The sequence below is a fragment of the Dipodomys spectabilis genome, unplaced genomic scaffold (genome assembly GCF_019054845.1).
Source record: "Dipodomys spectabilis isolate Male_0828 unplaced genomic scaffold, ASM1905484v1 ptg000001l, whole genome shotgun sequence".
NCBI classification, from domain to species: Eukaryota; Metazoa; Chordata; class Mammalia; order Rodentia; family Heteromyidae; genus Dipodomys; species Dipodomys spectabilis.
Window position 1 is genome coordinate 5,539,251 of NW_024870678.1, and position 20,073 is coordinate 5,559,323.

Here is a 20,073-nt window from a genome sequence, read left to right on the forward strand (position 1 = left end):
TTAAATTCTGACTGTTGTTTGAGTTCTGGAAGCCAACATGTTTCACTTCTGGTAATCTACCTGAATAAAGATTGATTTAATCTCATTTCTAATTGCTGATACTTATTATTTTTTTTTTTTTGCAAAAGTGAGTTTAATTCTAAGCATTAAGCAATTTTCTGGCTTATGTTTCCAGGGTCATTCTGTCCTTTCTCTACTCATTGTAGATAATTTTGGAGGCATCCGTAATTCCTGAAATAATTGTTAGGCACACCCGAGTGTCTCCTTAATTCTTTGTATCCACTAGGTCCCATGAGTTACTCTTTTACAACTTGAAAATCAGAAACCTTAGAAGTGACAAGGGTTTTCAAGTTATAACTTAGAGACAATTACATTCAACTATATAATAAGATGGTTTACATTCTTACCCTCTTTCATTCTGTTCAAATTGAGCTGAGTAAGAGACATAGGGAAATGTTTTGTGGTTCTCTGAGAATCACAAGATTATTTTCATTAACCTCACTAATCAAGTAGTAATCATGAAAGGAGGGAAGAAAGGTGAACAAATGCAAGTTATGTAAAAATGAGCTATGTAAGTTGAGGGTAGGAGTGGGAGAAGAAAAATGGGGGAGAATGGTGGAAGAGGTAACACTGGATGCTTTGTACTCATAACCTGACTGAGGGCATTGCAACCTCTTTGCACAACCACTTAATAATAAAATTTAAAAAAGGAAGCCTATTCATTGCATTTCTTCACTTAAACATCAGTTTTGGTAACTGGAAGCATTTCAGTTGATCAGCTTAAATAAGCTAAGCAAATATGGATGTAATATTGTTTGTAAACTTCATAAAACCTTTCTAAGAAAAAAGAGAACTAAGAAAAGAAACTGGTGCACCTGTTTTTTTTTTTTTTTTTTTCAGTTTTCTGACTCAGACTCTTTCTATATTTTGGAAGTACTGGGTTTTAAACTCAGTGCCAGGGGATTGTTAGGCAGGTACCCTACCACTTGGGTCATGTTTCCAGCCCTAGCTGCTTTGGTCATGTTTTCTGTCTGGGCCTGCCTGGACAATCATCATCCTATTTACACTTCGCAATATAGCTGAGATGACAAGTATATTCTATGGTGTACAGCTTTCTCTGTTGAGATGAAGTCTCAGAAACTTTTTGTCTAGGCTGACCTTGAACTGTAATCCTCCTGATTTTAGCCTCCTATGTAGCTAGGATTACAGGTGTGAGCCACTATGACCACCTTCAATAACCTAGTCTTTTTCTAGCAGAAATGGAGCAAATAATAGTTCTTATTTAAAACATTGAGTACAATTTATATTTTGTCTTTCTTTATTTTCCTTCCTTTGAAGTTTATGTCTTGATCACTTGAACTCAATTCAAAGGAAATACATGCTGATTCATGCCTTTGAGAAAAAAAAAAAAAAACACATTTTCTAGATAAATGTGGCCTTACTCCTAAAAGATTAAAAAAAGAGTGTAATCAAACAAAAGCAAAACTTGTTTAATAATCTGAGATGAAATATAGGATTTGTAACTAAAATATCAGTCTTATACTTAGCTTTCAGAATAACTGAGTGGAAGAAGAGATAAAATGATGCTGGTGTGTGTGGGGGTGTCAGGGCACAGAGGAAACTCTTCAAAATAGTTATTTCCCCTGAATATTTGTTATACTCCATGTCCAAGAACACAGGCAAAGGAAAAAATGTGTTTCATCTGCCAAAATAACTACAAATCCTTTTTTTTAGATTAGAGAGAGCCCAACCCTTTAATAAACCCAGAGGTTTTAAGCACCTTACACAGAGTATTATCCTTGTCTCATGAAAATAGTTGCTTTAACCTTTCTGTGATACCAGAATCACCTTAAATATAGTTACCCTTCTCTCCTGAGGTCTTCCTAGCCTTGAAGTCTGGGGAGAGAACAAAGCAAGGCAGTGGACCCTGGAGTAAGCAGCAGATTAGAACTGACTTATCTCCCAAATATCTTCTCAATTTGTTGACCAGATCAGGGCTGCCCTAAACCACAGAAAAAGTCTTCTACATCTCAAATCCTTTTCCATAGCTCAAAACACATCTGATCAGAGGCTGTTCACATGTGAAGTCTCTGGATTGTATCATAAAGTTGTGAACTTCCACTGTTTAAGTCACATATTTTCTTTTGCAAAACAGGCATCGTATTTGGCACTGCTATTAGAAGATGAGTGTGGGGGAGAGGGGGAAGTGGGGCTATAGTTCAACTGGTAGAGAGCCAGCCTTGAGTGCAAAAGCTCAAGGACAGTGCTCAGGCCCTTATACACACACACACACACACACACACACACACACACACACACACACACACACACACACACACACACACACACACACACACACACACACACACACACACACACCACAAGGTTAGCATGACTTTACTTCAAATTCAACAATGGTAAAGCTCTCTAAATAAAACTGGAGATGCTAAATAAAACTGGAATTGCTCTAAAGCAGCTCAGGAAGGTCACTGTGGGGGATAGATGTTGGAAGAGACCACTTCAGCCCTATGAAGCATTGTGTTTTCCTTTCTCATGTTTCATTTGTTTTGCAACATACTGGGGAAGGTTTCTTGAAGTCCTGTGGAAACCTGACTGATGGCTGTATGTGGGGAATACCAGACATGAGGTAGTCTGGGAATTTTAAAACTTAGTTCTCCAGTAGTTTTGAAACAAAAGGGGCCATTGTTCATTTTTGAAATTGATCTTTCTTCTTTTTAAGATCAAGGAAGTGTGGTTATTTTTATGTGACCACCAAAACATTTGAGCCAGAAATTTTCAGGTCCTATTGCCCTTGAATAAATAACTTCCTAAGTATAGATGTAGAGAGCAAAGTCTAAACAGTTGATTGCTGTAGGAGGCCAGGACACACATCGATAAAGACCAAACAAAGGAAAAGGATAAATGCTGGGATGATAAATTAAATTCAAGTTTGATATGAATGTAATGATCCAAGATCTTTGGGCCTTTGGGGATTTTTAATGGTTTGGTAATTAAATCATTTAGTTATAAGATGCAGATGGCTACACAAAATGTAATAAGAAGATAAATATGGCCGGGCTCTTCTCTGGCAGAGGTAATTTACTGTTCTCACAAGCTCTCCTCACTCCAGGCTTTGTTCCTGAAGTAACATCATGTCCCATGATGCACTGGGGGTGGGGTGGGGTGAGACTATCCACAAGCAAGGAAACTTAACTGTGGCTCTGGTTCTAGGAACTTTTAGTGAGACCTTGGGAACAATGATTCAAATCCCTCCCCCTTCCCCTCTCACACACACTTCTTTCTCTTCAGTGATCATAACAGCACAATGATTTCTAGTCAGTTCTCAGATTCACAGTCTAGAATTCCATGAAACCTCCTGCTGACTCAAATCAGGTTACATGCTATGAGCCTTTGGATTAATAACTTCACTGCTATAGGTTTTTCTAAATGAGATCATGAATTCCTGGCTTGACTGGGTTGTAAGATGGTTGTGAAGATTGAAGGTGGGAAAATTCGTAGTAAAACACCTGGTGAATTCAGGGAAACTTTATAATTGTTGACATTATATTTTCAACTGAGTTAGTAGTTATTGGAAATGTAGTTGTCAATTTGTCCAATCTCAATAACTTTTAAAGGCTGAACTCTTCAAATTAGAAGTTCAAACTGATACAGAAGGATTACCCAACTCATTAGAAGATTAATCCATGCTTGGTGTTCTGAATATAGATCATAAAATAAAGCTAAAAAGCTGCAGCTTTCTTTCATGATAGTGAAATGCTTGTGTAGTTGTGAAGTTTCATTCAAATTTTTCATTCAAATTTTTGATGTTGGGAGAAGGGAAGGAAGAAAAATAGTAGAGGGACGATTATGTACACATAAATTGTATACATTCACATATAAATTGTATTATACACATAAATAAGCTTTTGTTAAAGAGATCCCCTCCCTCTACAATGAAATGATGGTAATAGAGTGATTTTTTAAATGCCAGTTTTGGGGCTTGAACTCAAGGCCTGGGCACTGTCCTTAAGCTCTGATGCTCAAGGCCAGTGTTCTATCACTTAAGTTCCACTTTTAGCATTTTAGTGGTTAAATTAGTGATAAGAATCTCATGGAATTTCTTACCCAAGCTAGCTTTGAACCACAATCCTCAAACCTCAGCCTTGATTACCACAACCTAGGATTACAGGTGTGAGCCACTGGCATCAAGCTATTTTGATGTATGTTTTTGCTTTTTTTAAATTTCCACTTGTAACAGAAGCATTTTGGCCTTTGGAGATTGTGGGAATAGCTTGTGAATCACAGATAGAGCATAATACTAAATTGAAGGAAGAACAAGTAAGCCTGAGAGTTACTTTTACATCCTGGGTAGATGTAAGAAATTACTTGTCTTATATCACGATGGAATTTCTACTGCAGGGTAATAGTTATGATGGAATAGTTGGGCTAAGAAGATAAAAACTGAACAAACATCTGGCCATCCTGTGAGGATCAAAAGACAGTGGCTAACTGATCTGCCCTCTGCCACCACATCCTCTCTCCAAAATTCCTTTGTTGTTTTCCTCAGTGCTCCCAGGTAATGACTGAGACAAAAGTGGAATTTCCTAGGAAAGGGCCAAAAATAATCATAAGGAACAGGAAGCATAAAAATATCTCTTGGGAGAGGACCAATTGTTTAAACATCTCAGTTCACGTTTGGAGGCCTCATTACGGTGCTTGGAGGATCAGCCATGCTGTATAGCCAGCAACACATCCTGGCCAGACGCAGATGTGTGTCCTCTTAGGAATCTGCCTAGGAATGAGGTTTTGGGTAACATTTCAGATGAGGTGAGTTGGAATATCTCTTTGGGAGACCACAATATTGGAATTTTTAAACCTTTTGAGAGCAGAAAAACCTCAATTTCATAAGTTGAAAAAGTGAAATCCTATAAGGAAAAATCCTATAAGGAAAAAGAAGCAGATATGGTTAAAGAAGCTAAGATTCCCCACATCACTCCAAGTTGTAGCCAGTGTGTTTCCACTGTGTTTCCTCACTTGAAAATCACTGATTTAGTAGGTCTTATGTTTAAAGGCTCCTGCACAGATTTGCCTCCATGAGTGATTGTATTTGTTTTCCTTTTTTATTATATATAATATATATACATAACATATATAGTTGAACAGTAGTTGTTGTACATAAGGGTTTCAATTCAATGTGTTAGATTATAAGTACAATGCATCTTGAACAAGGTCACCCCTTCAATAGTTTTCCCCTATCATCCCCAAACCCATCCATATCCTCAAAGTATGCAGTTCATAAAAGTTGAAAACAAGTGAACATGACTGTATTTGCCCACCGTTCCTTGCTCCATTCATCTTCTACCCACTCTTGTCCTCCCTAAAAAATCACAAAATTGATTGCCTTCATTTATATGTTAGCAATACCTTTGTCTTCTCCTCCATCTCTGCTCTGTAAACATGGACAAGTCTTCTTGCTAACAACTGGACAACCTGTTCTTTTCCCTTTCAGACAACACCACCATACAAATTCAGATCATTTCTATCACCTGCCCCTACCACCCGTCTCCAAACAGTTACTAATGCACAACATAAGTTTCCCTACTTCCAGGCTCTCTGTTGCATACTGCTCAATCAATCCATCTTGGCCCAGATTAATGTTGATAAAGTACAATTCTCATTGAGTCTGTCTTTTGCTTTGAAATCTTCAGTGACTCCTTGTTTTCTAGTCCAACCAACTGGGTCTATTTTTCTTCCTAGTAAGCAACACCATGTTAAAGGTTCCTGCATGGATTTTCCTCCATGTCTGACTACATTCATACTTACTAATCTTCCATTTTCCCCCTCAACTTTAAAGAGCTAATTGAAAAGCTACTTCTCTTGTGTGGTTACTTGGAATTTTCCCATCAGAAACTAAGGCTAACTCTCTGAATTTTCAGAACATAGTAACTGAGCCATATTATATTATTAGGGTCCTTGTTTCATTTCCTTGACTATGTTGCATTCATCTTTGCAGGGTACATGGTAATTGAAAGTTACAGGTGCTTTTTGTTGAATAAAAGAATAGGGATATTATTGCTGATCGAGCAAGTATCCTTGAACACCTAAGAAATACAAGGTGACAATGCAGAATTTAAATACTATTTCCTATAACTTATTTAAAGTAGCTAATTAAAAAAACCAATTGTGACATAGCCATATACATGTACAACTGACATGCAATGCCCATGTTGTAGTTTTGTCCAAAGATAAGTAGAGCAATCATACCATCTTCCTTTATCAAAACCACCTTTTGCAGCTATAAAATGCTTTGCTTGTAAGTGAGATAGATATTCCTTCACATTTTGTGTGGTATATGTTTTGGGCTGAATTGTGTGTCCTCCAAATTCATGAGTAAACATGAATCTAAATTTTGGAGATAGGATCCATAGAAAAGTAATAAATGTCCAAAGAGATCATATGGACTGGGTCTTAGTCTGATAGAACTTGTGTCTTTATAAGAAGAAGAAACATCACAGACCTCTTTCTCTCTATCGATGCACAAAAGAAAGGTTATGTGAGAAGGTTTCCACCTACTAGGAAGCCAGGAAGACAACCAACGTAGTCAGCCCTGACAGCCCCTTGATCTTGAACTTCTAGCCCTTAATACAATGGAAAAATAAATAAATTACTGTTGTTTAAGCCACCATTCTGGAATGCCTTGTTATGGTGAACCTTGGAGCTTAATACAATAGGTCAAACAAACATTGAAAAATGTGAGATCAGAGGAGGAAGAGAAATAGTAGAGATTGCTTGGGCATGAAAAGTTTAGGGACCAGTATTCCTATCTGTTTTCCCTTTCCAGGTTACAGACTTCACAAATGACTGATAAGACCTGCAGAGGTACAGGTCAGACCAAATCATTGGTGTCTCAGTGGATGAGTATGAGGCTCTTGCTCCTCAGGGTCCTAAATTTTCCATCTTCTCAGTCAACTTGTTTTATTCAGGGCTTGACAATCTCTAGGAAAGGAGTTATCCTGTGTTTCTCTTGGGTAAGACTTCAATCCTTCCTTCTTCCTTTCTTTCAGTTATTTTACTGTGCTTATGGAGAGAAGGGCAGATTCTGATTCTAGGGTAGAGTCTGGGGTTCTGGGGTTCTGTGTTCCTGACACGTGTCTGGTGACACTGTTGCTACCATTTTGGGACCACACATTATCAACCTTTTCAATTCCACTTTCCCACAGCTAGCCATAACAACCAGTGAGTGAATACATAAGGGTACATTCCCTCACGCCCAATAATTCTGACTTTAGAAAGTTCCTGGTACATATTTGTTTTTAAATATTGTATTCTATCAAATCTGAGCAAGCTTTCAAGTATTATTTAAGCTTCCAAGTATTCCTTTCCAGTATTATTAGGACTCACTGAGTAGCTAGCTATACCATGTGCAATACTGTTGGTAATTTGGTATTTATAACACATCAATAACCTGTTGCTAGTTTGCACTTCTGTTCCTGATTTATTTAACTGGCACTTAGGTATTGACATGGGACTCTCCTAGTAGTTCTCTATGTCAATGGCCCTTTTCATTATTATACTTGCTGTCTCTTTATGTGAAGCTTAATGTTTAAAGTCATTATAAAGTGAATAGGGAAGTTGGTAATATTAAGAGCCCTGGCATGGGTTTTGTTGGCCTCCACAGGACAAACTTTGTAGTCATTAATACTGTCTGGGAAGCCTCATTGGTGAGTCACCTTGGAAAGCTTCATGTCTAATGGCTGGCCAATGTTCTGTCTGGTAGATCATGCCCAGCTCCACACTCATAGTTAGTAGAAAGAGGGGAAAAGTGCTCCATTAAAATACCTGTGCTCGGGGCTGGGAAGGTGGCTCAGTGGTAGAGCGCTTGCCTTGCATGCATGAGGGCCTGGGTTCGATTCCTCAGCACCACATAAGCAAAAAGAAAAAAGCCAGAAGTGGCACTGTGGCTCAAGTGGTAGAGTGCTAGCCTTGAGCTGAAGAGCTGAGGGACAGCGCCCAGGCCCAGAGTTCAGGCCCCACAACCGGACCCAAAAAAAGAATAAAAAATAAAATAAAATACCTGTGCTCATGCTCTCTGCTGATCCCTGTATTTCCCATAGATTCTGGACTCTTAAATCTTGGGGCTCAAAAGGGGTAACAGCTATGCTTGTGTGATTCTGTTCCTTAAGCTTGGCTCTCTTTGACTGATGTATATTTTAACCTAGAATTTTATTGCTAGAAGTAACCTTTTTTTTCTTTTGACTTAAAAAAATCTCAGGCCACAGAATGTGTAAGGAGTTGCTCAGTTTCCTTTATCTGGCATAGGTAATCTGCCCATTAATGGTGGAGCTAAGAACCTGAATATGTCCAGACTAACAATCCAGCTCTATTCAGTTCTGTGAGAATCTCTTACTGAGATAATAAAGCATAAAGTGGGTGATAATATAGAAGCAGGTATGTTCCCTTATCAGCTATAAAAGGGCTTGGGGTAGATAGAGCTGGGTGGTAGGGTACTTGTCTAGCATGCACAAGGTCCTGAGGTTCATCTCCATTACCGAGAAACGAAAGGCTATCAAGGTACATTCATGTAATGTTTAGTTTAAAGGTTAAGGATGATCATTTTAGGCCCATTAAAATGACTGGGAAGAATCTAAGGCAGAGTCATAAGACAGTTCTCTGAACTCCTGCTGCTGAGCTACTCCTCTGGCCCAATTCAGTTTCCCCTCACAAGATGAAAGAATTGGTTCTCTAAACTTCCTTTCTAGGTCTAACATCTGATGGTTTCTTTGAGTTTATGGTTCAAGGTAAAACAGAGTTCTGTATCCAAAAAAAAAAAAAATCCACAAAATCCTCCCATAGACTCAAAAATGGTTCTCAAACACTTGAAGCATGTCTCTTTTACTATGTGTGCTGCTGAGGCTTCAGAGCTCATCTCTTTTAAGTGGAATTTTTGGTGTCTATTGACATTGATCATGACAGACAGCAATAGTCCAGAATAAAAGCAATTGTTTGTGCATTCCAATGACACAGCAGCCGATATTCAGATATTCAGCCTCTGTTCAGTCTTCAAACAGCAGACGTGTGTGCCGCTCCTCCTGTAACCTGGGGATTGACAGGAAACAGCCTGCAGCTCCCAGGACTCAGCAGCAAGAGAGGTAACATTTAGGGCACACTGGGCTTGTCAAAGTGTATCACTGTTCATTGAGGGGAAGCACACACATCAGGAAACTTGAAAGGCATTGCCAACTAACTTGATATAAAACAGGCTTGCCATATTTTAAGCTTTAGACCTGGAAGTTGTGCTGTAGTATGCTATAATCACACATTTAGAAAAGGATTTCTGTTTTTCTGCTTTTTGTACCATTCTGCAGCCATTTTGATGTTTCATATATGATCAGATTCTTGGTGGTTCCATAGCTCTGGGGTCCCAGTGTCTAAGGGTCCACTGGACATTTCTCTTGCCTCCTGCATGTGTCTATTTATGTAGTGATTTGGCATTTGGCATGGAACTGCTTTTTTGTTCTCTATATTGTGTCCCAGATGGCAAATGGTAACATTTGGACAGCATTAATTCATGTAATATCACAATCTCAAAGCAAGTTTTACTGAAGATATTGGTGACCCCTGGAGTCCCTGATTTTCTTTTATGTAATCATACACTAATTAAGTTAATAGAGAGTATAATTCCAAAAATATTAACACACAAAGTCTGCACCATGATCAGGGCCCTTTTAGCTGTAGTGTACAAATGGATTACTATTCTGATCTGCAAGAGACTTGGAATAATGCAGCTGCTTGTGATGGAATTTCTCCAACTTACTAGTTCTCATGGAGTCATAAATGTAGATCTTTCACTCCATTTACATAAACACAAATTCTCTAGCATTCAAAAGAAAACAACATAAAACCTAAGAAAGTTCTGGAAGAGAAGAGGGTTATTTTGCGTAGTATTCTAAGTGCATCTATCTATTTCTTTCCTAGTTCTTAATGAAGAATCTCTTTATGTGTCTTTTTTTCCCCTTTACATAAAGGCTTTGGGCTTGAGTATGGAAAGTTTCCCACTACCATTTTACTTCAGAATGTTACTTCCCCATGTTTCTCAATTTAAAAAGATTCAGACTCAGAGGCAAACTCCTGGCAGCTGAGTTTCATTAAGACTTTGATGGGAAACTTAAGTTGGAATTACAAACATCTGTGGCTAAACTTCCCTTTAGTAAACCATTTCCCAGAATTTAACTTTACTACACCAGGAGCAAAAAAAAAAAAAATGGAAAGAGAATGTTGCTCTTCTGCAAATATAAGAATGGATATTAAAATCTTTGGCTATCTGATCACTATACCTCAACAAACTCACATGTTTACTTATCTTAAAAAACACATAAATGTTTGGGAACACTCAATTTTAGAACTCAAAGCACATACTGCCCACGAGATTTGAATGGCTTCTAACTAATGAAGGCTCTCAAAATTATGTCTGGCTATCAGAAAACTGCTCAAAGATAGGAGTGTTTGGGGTCTTATTTACTTTATAAAACCTTAACGTTAGATTTAAAGACTACAGAGAACTAAAAGCTACTTTTCTTGTATTAAAGGCCTTTCACTTTTTGGTTAGCTTACCAAGAGATTGATTTCTCTGAACTACTCAAATGTTCTACTGGTAAGGAAAGATCGTAAAGAAAACAACAGAGAGTAAAATTGTAAAACTGAACATTAGTCTTTTTCTCCAGTGTTGCAAAATCAGCAGATTAGTAAGCAAAAGTTGAAAGTAATCAAACTTACAGAAGTAAAGATTTAGATAGCAAAAGACTTTTATTAAGATATGAACTACCTAGCTTTCCCTGTATACAGTATAGCTAGAAACATTGTGGGAAAAGGAACAGAATGAGAAACTGAGGACTAACTTTGTGCCAGCGTCTATGTAATACTTCACTTAAATTTCATGCCAGATTTGCAAATAAATACATTTCGATTCATTTTACAGTTAGAAGAACTGAGTCTCTAAAAATAAATAAATGAATATGCTCAACGTCTACTGGTGAGAAAGTCCTGGAGCTAGATTTACACCCTCTATTTGTCTGGCCAAAGTCTACATACTGCCTTTGATAAAAGGTCATTTTAAATATTATAAGGCAGACTACAAATAAATAGTTCTCCAACTGAATCTGGTCTTCAGATATACTTAGCCTACAGGGCATTACAAACATCGAGTCAGCAATTTCTCTTAAGAAATTTTGTGTTTTCTCAGAAAATTTAGGAAAAAGAAAACAAACAGAGAAAACCCCAGAAGACAGGGCACCACTGAGGGGTGACATGCTTTGCCTGCCTGTGATTCCGAGTTTATCACTGCCAGGCCCTGTGTCCTTCATTTGGCTCCACCTAGGTTAGGTCCTTGGATATTTGTTGTTGTTTTTGGTTTTCCCTTGACCTTTGTAAGAATCTGAACTTAAAAAATTACTTTGGGCAAGATCCAGCAATTCCAATTTTGGATATATACTCAGAAGAACTGAATGCAGAGACTCAAACATACTTGTACATTAGTTTTCAAAGAAGCATCATTCATAACAGCCAAAAGATAGAAGTAACACAAACATTTGACTGTGTTGAGTAGATATTGTAATAGATAACAAAAGATGGTATAAGCTAGTGATAGTGGCTCAAGCCTGTAATAGTAGCTAATCAGAAGGCTGAGATCTAGAGGATTATGATTTGAAGCTAGCCAAGAAAGAATAGTTTGCTAGAATCCATCTCCAAAATAAACAGCAAAAAGCAGGGATGGAAGCATGGCTTAAGTGGTAGCATTCCAGCTGAACAAACATGAAGTTCTAAGTTCAAATCCCAGTACATCACAAAAAATATAAAAAAGATGATAGATTAAATAAATAACTCAGGTTTTAAAAATGAAATTTGGACATAGGAAAACATGGATGAAATTTGAAAACATTATGATAAATGAAATAAATCAAATACAAAAGTCAAATATTCCATGTGTCCACTTATGTGAAGTACCTACATTCTGCAGAAAGCAGAATGGTACTTACCAGGGACTGAGAGGCTAGGTTGGCATATGATTATTTCATGGGTTTCAATTGGGAAGATGAAAGAATTCTGGAGATGGAGGGTGGCAATGTGAACATAACAGTATGAATGTGAATAGTACATATAAAATAGCTGAAATAGTAATGTTTATGCTATAAATGTTTTATCACATTAATAAGGCTTCTGGTTAGGTCAGAGAACTCGGATCCAAGTTAGGGAATGGAAGTCTTCATCTTCTAGTATATTTTTTCATTATAAATTCTATAATACTGATCATGTATTCCTGGAGGTATTGCTGTTCTGAATTATTTATTAGCCTAAATGAAAAGCTTCTAATGGAGACCATAGCATGTTGTGAAGGAAACAGATTAGAGTATGTGTATAAAAGGAAAGTAGAACACAAGAAAATGCTACAGTTAATCAAAGGGAAATCTATTAGGGAGATCCAAACAAAGAATAGGAACTTGATACTTGGGCAAGATACTTGTGATTTTGACATAAACTTGCTCACTTGCACAAAAAGTATAGTTTCCACTCTGGAGTATTAAGTAAGATAATAATAAATGTAGTTTCATTATACCTGATAATAATCAACAAGCATTAATGATTTTTTGTTTTTAAATATGAATAACTGAAAAATAGGGGCTAATGTATAGCTCAGTAGGAGAGAGCTTGCCTAGCATGTATGAGTTCTTGATTTAATCCCACATAACCTACAAAGTACCAAAAATAAACCATAAATATTAGACAAGTCAGTAAAGAAAAGTTATTTTAAATCTTTGTTAGTCCAAATAGTTTATGCAACTTAAGCTACCCTTAAGTGTGGCATAAAATCTTTGAATATTAACTGGCATTTTATATATCTCCATTTTAAGAATTTCCCTGAACTTGGATAAAATGATCCCTGCAGGTATTTCTATTTATCTTACTTCCTCTTCTTAGATATTCCTGGACAGTCACACAGCTTTTATAAATTCCTTTCTAACTGGGCTACTACTACTTACCATCCAAGGGGCCTGCTGTCTGCTTTATGCCTCTGTTTTCATGTTTGTAAAATGAGTTGACAACTGGACAGCCCGCTGATTAGTCATTAGGGTGAAAGGAACTAACTCACAGGAAGTGTTTCGATGAGTATCCAAGATGTGTAAGTACTCAGTGAGTTCATACAACCACTGCTATATTGCAGTCTTTCCACAGTAACTTTTACAATGCCTTAGTTGTTTGGTGAGTAGGTTATTGTGTTCTACTGCTCTAGCTCACAATTAATTCTTTTTTTTTCACGTTATTTTTTTTTTCACTTAGCATGTACCCAACTTTACAGAATATCAGCACGTTTTGCTTTGTGCAAGCCTTATGTATATGGTTTTTTTTCCTGTCTTAGATGGCTCACCCTTGAGGGTAGGAATGAGACTCTGCCTTCTCCATCCTTCCTAGTGCTGTTTTAATTGTTCTGTACCTGGATATGTCTCTCAGTTGATTTGTTCTATGAGCAATTAAGTAGATGGAGAAATAATAAATGCATGCTGGAGTTTGAATTACCTGATTTAATGGCTTGAATGATAGTCTAGGATGATGGCCAAGCACTGGGGCTATTACTATAGTCCTTTGGAATTTCTTTTACATATATATATATATTTATATATATATATATATATGGAAGGATTTGATTTATTTAAATGTTTTTTAAGTAAATTTTTAATTGTAAAAATACTGTAAAGAGGGGTTACAGTTACATGAGCAAGGTAATGAGTACATTTCTTGTCAGGCATTGTTGCCTCCTCGTTTGTTTTTTCCCTACCATCCCTTCCCTCCCACCTCCTCAACTACACTCCCCCCCCCTCCTCCCACCTCCACGCCCCTGCCTAAATTGTAAAGTTCGTTTTTCAACATAGCGTCTTGTAAATCTCATTGTTGCAATAAGACCAAGATAAGAGAAAGGAAGCAGTTAGGGAAAGAAATATAACCATCTTTGGATAATCATTCTGCAGTCCTTCAATGGCAGGGAGTCTAACAGTGTGTGTTAGTGCTGAGATTGCTGATCAACAGTGCAAAGAATTTACAGGGAAAGTCTGGCAGAATGAATCTTCTTTAGGGCTTCTATTAAGCAAGTCAGTTGGGCTAGGGGGTATGGTACACATGAGTCTCATGGAAGACTGATGTTTTTTGGAGGAAAAGTGACAAAATAATGATAGGAATTTGCTCCAGGAAAATTAGAATGAGTTTGTGACTCTAAATGAGCATCATTATCCCACAATACTGTGAAATTTGGGAAATTATGTAATCACTTAATCACAATAAAAAAAAAAAAAAAAACACCAGAAAACTAGAAGTGGCGCTGTGGCTCAAGTGGTAGAGCATGAGCCTTGAGCTGAATTGCTCAGGGACCGCTCCCAGGCCTAGAGCTCAAGCCCCACGACTGACAAAAAAAAAAGAGAGAGAGATCGAGAGAGAGACCTTTCATGTGATTGTTTCTATCATATTTATAAGATTATGTCTTTGTTGCTTTGTATGTCCCTCCCCCATGGTATAACCCCTGCTTTCACTATATATGATGTTGGTATATGTAAGGGGAAGGGAAAAAACAAATCGTGAAAACAGGCAGGGGTACAGGAAGACCCATTGCAACAATGAGATGCACAAGTCGTTATGTCAAAAACGAACTTTACAACTTTGGTGGGGGGGACAGTAGGGAGGATACGAAGGGATGGGAAGGGGAAACAAAGGAGGAGGCTACAATGCTTGATAAGAAATGTGCTCATTATCTTACCCATGTAATTGTAACCCCTCTGTACAGTATTTTCACAATAAAAAAATAAAATAAAATATGGAAAAAAGTGAGCACTAAAAAAAACACTAAAATGTTTTCTCTAGCATTTTCACCAATAATATCTAAACATTTTCTATTTTCCAAACACCACTGAAACTTGTTATTTAAAAAAAAAATAGCATAGCCAGCCTACTGGTATAAATGGCATCGCACTATGGTTTTTGTTTGTATTTCCTTAATAATGAATGAAGTTGAAATCTCTTTCCATGTGCTTACTGGCCAATTGTGTATCTTCTTTGGTGAAATAACAATGGAATTGCTTTGTCCAAAAAAAAAAAAAAAAGACCCAGTTGGTTTACTAGGAAGTAAAATCCTCTTTTCCTTTGGGAAGTTTGCTCATTGTTGTCAGTTATTTCCCTTATTCTCTCATGTATGTGTCAAGACCAGTAACAGCACCCTCCGCCCAATCCCAGTTGGCCCTCCAAGCAGAGCCCTTGCCCCTGTATTACTCAGCATGCTGGGTGGCTTCTTTCCAGCCCACAGACAGTGGCAACCTCTAACCGAGTGGTCTTGACCTTACTTAACTCTGGCTTCTTTTGCACAGACAAGAATCACATGTGTCTTGAGGATGCCCCCTTCCCAGCTCCTGCATTCTCTCTGCTCCTAGTGCATTCCTCTTTTAGTCAAGATGATATTTGCTTAGGTTCACAAGTGACAGTATGGTGAAATAAATAGTCATTTTTTAAAACTGTGAAATAATAGAATGTTGGATGTCTTTTCTGTTCCCACTAACAGAAAAATCACTGCTGCTACCATATATTCAGTAATAATGATCTTGATAAATTGCTTAGTCCTAGCTACTTAGGAGGCTGAGACTTGAGGATTGCAGTTTGAAACCAGCCTGGGCAGAAGAGTTGAGGGACTCTTATTTACAATTAATCACACACACACACACACACACACACACACACAAAGTTGGAAGTGGAGCTGTGGCTCATGTGCTATGTTTAAGCATAAAAATGCAGGGACAGCACCCAGGCCAAGTTCAAGACTTAGGACCAGAAAAAAAAACAAAAAGATGAAGAAAGAAAGAAACAAACAAACAAACAAACAAGCCAGGTACTGGTGACTCATGTCTGTAATCCTATCTACTCAGGAGGCTAAGGTCTGAGGATCATGGTTTGAAGCCAGCCTGGGCAGGAAAGTCCATGAGACTCTTATTACTCAGAAAAAGCCAGAAGTGGAGCTCTGGCTCAAGTAGTAGAATGCTAGCCTTGAGCAAAAAAGGAAGTTAAGGACAGCAACCAGACCCTGATCTCAAGCCCCAGACAGGCACAAAAAAAAAAAGGAAAAGAAGGAGGAGGAAGAAGAGGAAGTGGAGGAGGAAGAGGAAGAGGAGGGAAGGAAGAAAGGAAGGAAAGAAAGACAGAAAGAAAGAAAAACAGAAAGAAAAGAAAGAAAGAAAAGAAAGAAGGAAAAGAAAGAAAAGAGAAGAAGGACCACTTTCCTTGTTTCTTAGTCCAACATTCTCTAATCCTTCAGTCTGGATATTTTTCATGTATTTGGTGCCATCTCACAGAGAGTATACCACAGTGGGATACAGAGTTCATGCCTTGGCGCAGGGACCCAGGGATGGATGGACAGGACATGTCTGGTGTGGAGAAGCTGGGCAGGGCCTTAGGGGCCTACAGCCAATCACCTCCCACCATCCTATGCTTGCCTTTGTAGTTTTCTTTCCCTTTCAAGAGAATTTGAGAAACAACTGTTCATATAAATCCAGTTCAAACAAAGTGAATGTACTTTTAGAATACCTTCCCATCCACATTTTCAACTTCTCCCATACATATCCACACCCTCCCCCTCCCTTCCTCCTTCCCTCTTTCTATAAACACAATCTTCTGATCCAGTCCAATAAAGTGGTCATGCCATGTTATTAAAACCTCTGGAATGTATTTCGCCTCAGATCTGCTATAAAAAGCATGAGAAGCCCAGAGGATGGGGCGTTGGGATCACCCTGGGACTGCAGCTCACTGCGGTGTTATGTGAAAGTATGCACTGGGAACATAATTACCTCAATCCCACCCTGTGTACACCCTACACTTTGACCTTCCTGGAACGACTAGTATCTTCTTTCTGTTTCCTAAAGCCTTCAAATGGAATTTTGAACCTATTAAAGTCTGACAGTGTTGCACACTTAAATGACTATAGGACATTCTTTTCTATGAGTATGATAGGGATGGATACATAATAGTGTTTGTAAACAACAATAAGTAAAATAGAACCATAAAAATAACATTCTGAGAACTATTGCCAAAGTGAGGTTTGTTTTAACCTAATCACCCATTTATAATAATTGCAACAACAACAACAATAATAATGGTTAGCATTTATAAAGCTGTGCGAAGCACTCTCTATAATTTAACCACCATTGATATATAAAGTAGGTATCAATAACCTTTATAAGTCTCAGTTTTATTATCTGCAGTTTGGATAACTGAAATTTTTCCTGGGTCAAGAAGCTTGCAATTTGACTGTAATATTATCAGTCTGAAAGGCTGTCATCTAAAACACGTTGCTCTGCCACTTTCCTAGTGCTTTACTGAACATGAGTTTCAGTCCCAGAAATAAGTTTTAAGGTTCCTTAATACTGAATTATTTTCTTCAAGTTGTATGTGCTTGATTGAGCCAGATCAAAACGAAGGCTGTCTAGATAAATTTAAATTTCAGATGAACTGTGAAAAATGTTAAACATACGTATGTCTTAGGCAACATTTGGGACACGACCAAAAATTTACTTACGGTGTGTTTGTAATTCAAATTTAATCGAGCACTCTATATTTTGCCTGCCAATCCTGCTCTTAAGTCAAACGTTACATTCGGGGACTTTCCACGCTCAAAGGGACAGGTGAAGATAATGCTTCCTTCAGGTTCATTCCAAGACTTCAGAGAAGTGATGCCTACGGGTAGTATGGAGTCTTTCCTGGTCTGGCCTGTCTCCAGTGTCTGAACGTGCAGTTGACCGGGAGTCAGGCCCACTCTTTCTCACAGAGGTTATATATCACACCAGGACTGGCAGTGGATACATTCTGGCTCTACCTACCCTTCTCTCTTTAGGGGAAGGAGGGTGGAGCTCACTCAGATTCAGGACCATGTTTATGCTCCTTATTTTAATCAACAGTAATTACCTTAACCTCATAAGTAGTAGAAATGAAAGCAACAATCCATACTTGAGAGGTATTAGAAATGGTGTCATTCCACCTAACTGTTTCAGTTGTATGGGTGTATAAATGTAGCTGTAGGGTGTGTGTGTGTGTGTGTGTGTGTGTGTGTGTGTGTGTGTGTGTGTGTGTGTGTGTGTGTGTGTGTGTGTGTGTGTGTGTGTTGAGCCAGTTGCTCTTTCCTTTCCCATGAACTTAGGTGACTTCATTTTCCTCCTCCTTAGCATCTCCCACTCACTGGACATGATATTGTCTGCTTGGGCTCTGGGGACTCGTAAATCACTTGCTCTGGATCCATCCTATTTCACCAAATGTCGACACTGAGTTTTCAACGTCTAAGCTTTGGAAAGGCAGTCAACCAGCAGCTGTCTGAATAAGCACACTATCAATATCGGGATCATTTTTACACGGCAGACGGGCCTTGATTTAATCTTGCCGCTGGAAGAGAATGCTTCGCTCCTACTTCAGGCATCTCCACAGTGGTTTCCAAAGAGCCTATTTCCTGGCTCCTCCCTGCCACTCAGCCCCTCATCCTCCTATTGCTGAAGATCTTTTGTTTAATGGGAGTCAAAGATGAGGTCCTGTCCAAAACACAGAGGAACCGGAAGGCAGTGAGTGACCATCACACACAAGAGCCATGGCTTGCCAAGATGCCCACTGAGCCCTGCAAACAGCAGGATGTCACTGACCGGCTTCAGCATTCCCAGGTGAGCTGATCAGAAGACACAGACCCAGGCATTTGAACCAACTTAAATAGCTACCACCTGAAGCCCCAACTTTCACCTCCCAGTAGCCAAAGCCCAACCTACAAAGCAGTACTTTATTTCCAGTTTCTACCTGACTTTAAGCCTAGATGAGACTAACTACCAAGGGGGGCGGGGGGGAGGGGGGGCGCATAGACACAGAGGGCAGGCAGACGCAGGTGCCCCAGCACGGGTGGCAAAGGCAGGGGGGTCTGTACCTGGACCACAGGCGGTGGGCGTCTGGACGTCACGTGGGGTTCACCGGTCTCAGGTAGGTCTTGCCTGCCCACGGGGGAGCTCCCTTCAACGTCAAAAGCGAACGGGCTGTCGTCCCCCGACGCAGCGCTGGAGTAGGCAGCTCCCCAGAGGAGCCACAGGGGCAGGACGGAGCACCACCGGGCTGCGCTCAGAGCCATCTGGGCGCGTGCATCCAACCCGGCTCTGAGCGTCCAGACACTGCTGGTCTTGGTCCGATCGCGCGGGCTGGTGGCCGTGCTGCCCGGTGTTATCTTTCCTGGGTCAGCAGTGTCCAGATGTGGGCAGGAAACTCGGTGTTAACTTCTGTTGTTAAAAAAGGAAAGGGAGAGGGAGAGGCAGCGTAGGCGCGCGCTCTCCCCCTCTTTCTCCCCCTCCCCTTTCTCTCTCCCTCTTCCCTCCTCCCACCCCCTCTCACTTTGCCCCCGCCCTCTACTCCTGAGGCTGTGGAACCTACAGATAGATGAAGTTCAGAATCCAGCCAGCATTCAACGGCAGCTGGGATCCGGGACGAGCGCCTGCCACCTCTTCTGCCCTCCCAGCCAGCTGCAGGGACTGAGGACGGAGCTGTTAGGGCTTCCTCCCCTCAAGCTCCAGCTCTGGCTCTCCCACCACTCCCTTCCCACCTTCCACTTCCAGGCCCTCCCACTCCTAGTTGGAGGCGCTTGCTCAAGGCTTTCCTGGTCACCTCCCTTCCCCCTCCCCTTCTCGAGTTTGGAGCCCCTCCAGGGGCTCCAGATGAATATTTGGAGCTTGCAATTGCTTGCTCACTTCTCTTTTATCTATTGAGTTAAGATGCCCTGCCGGATGTCTTATCTATTTATATAGATTTTCATGTGGCCCTACTAGTTTGCAGGAAAGTGGGTGGACATGAGATTCCAAGGGCGGGAGGGAAGCAGAGGTAGATGATCCAGTGTCCAGTTGTGGAGCAAGGCTTCTCCTTTTCTAGAGATAGACTTCTGTACTGAGTGCTCTTCTCTGGAGTCTAGATGGCCCACCCTCTTCCTCCCTACAGTCCTCACCCAGAGGGCTCGGGGAGAAGAATATCTTTCACTGGCCA

At 39.6% G+C, this 20,073-nt stretch overlaps 1 protein-coding gene across 1 annotated transcript in view; it reads right to left on the minus strand.

The window, feature by feature from the left end:
• Lama4 (laminin subunit alpha 4) overlaps positions 1 to 19,557 on the minus strand; it is a 143,109-nt gene extending 123,552 nt beyond the window's left edge. Inside the window, exons 1-2 of the mRNA XM_042670479.1 lie at positions 19,471 to 19,557; positions 18,977 to 19,319 (exon numbers count right to left, since the gene is read on the minus strand). Coding sequence (XP_042526413.1) covers positions 18,977 to 19,174 — 198 coding nt within the window. The 5' untranslated portion in view covers positions 19,175 to 19,319; positions 19,471 to 19,557. The remainder of the gene's footprint in view (positions 1 to 18,976; positions 19,320 to 19,470) is intronic.
• Between the last annotated feature and the right edge of the window lie 516 nt (positions 19,558 to 20,073).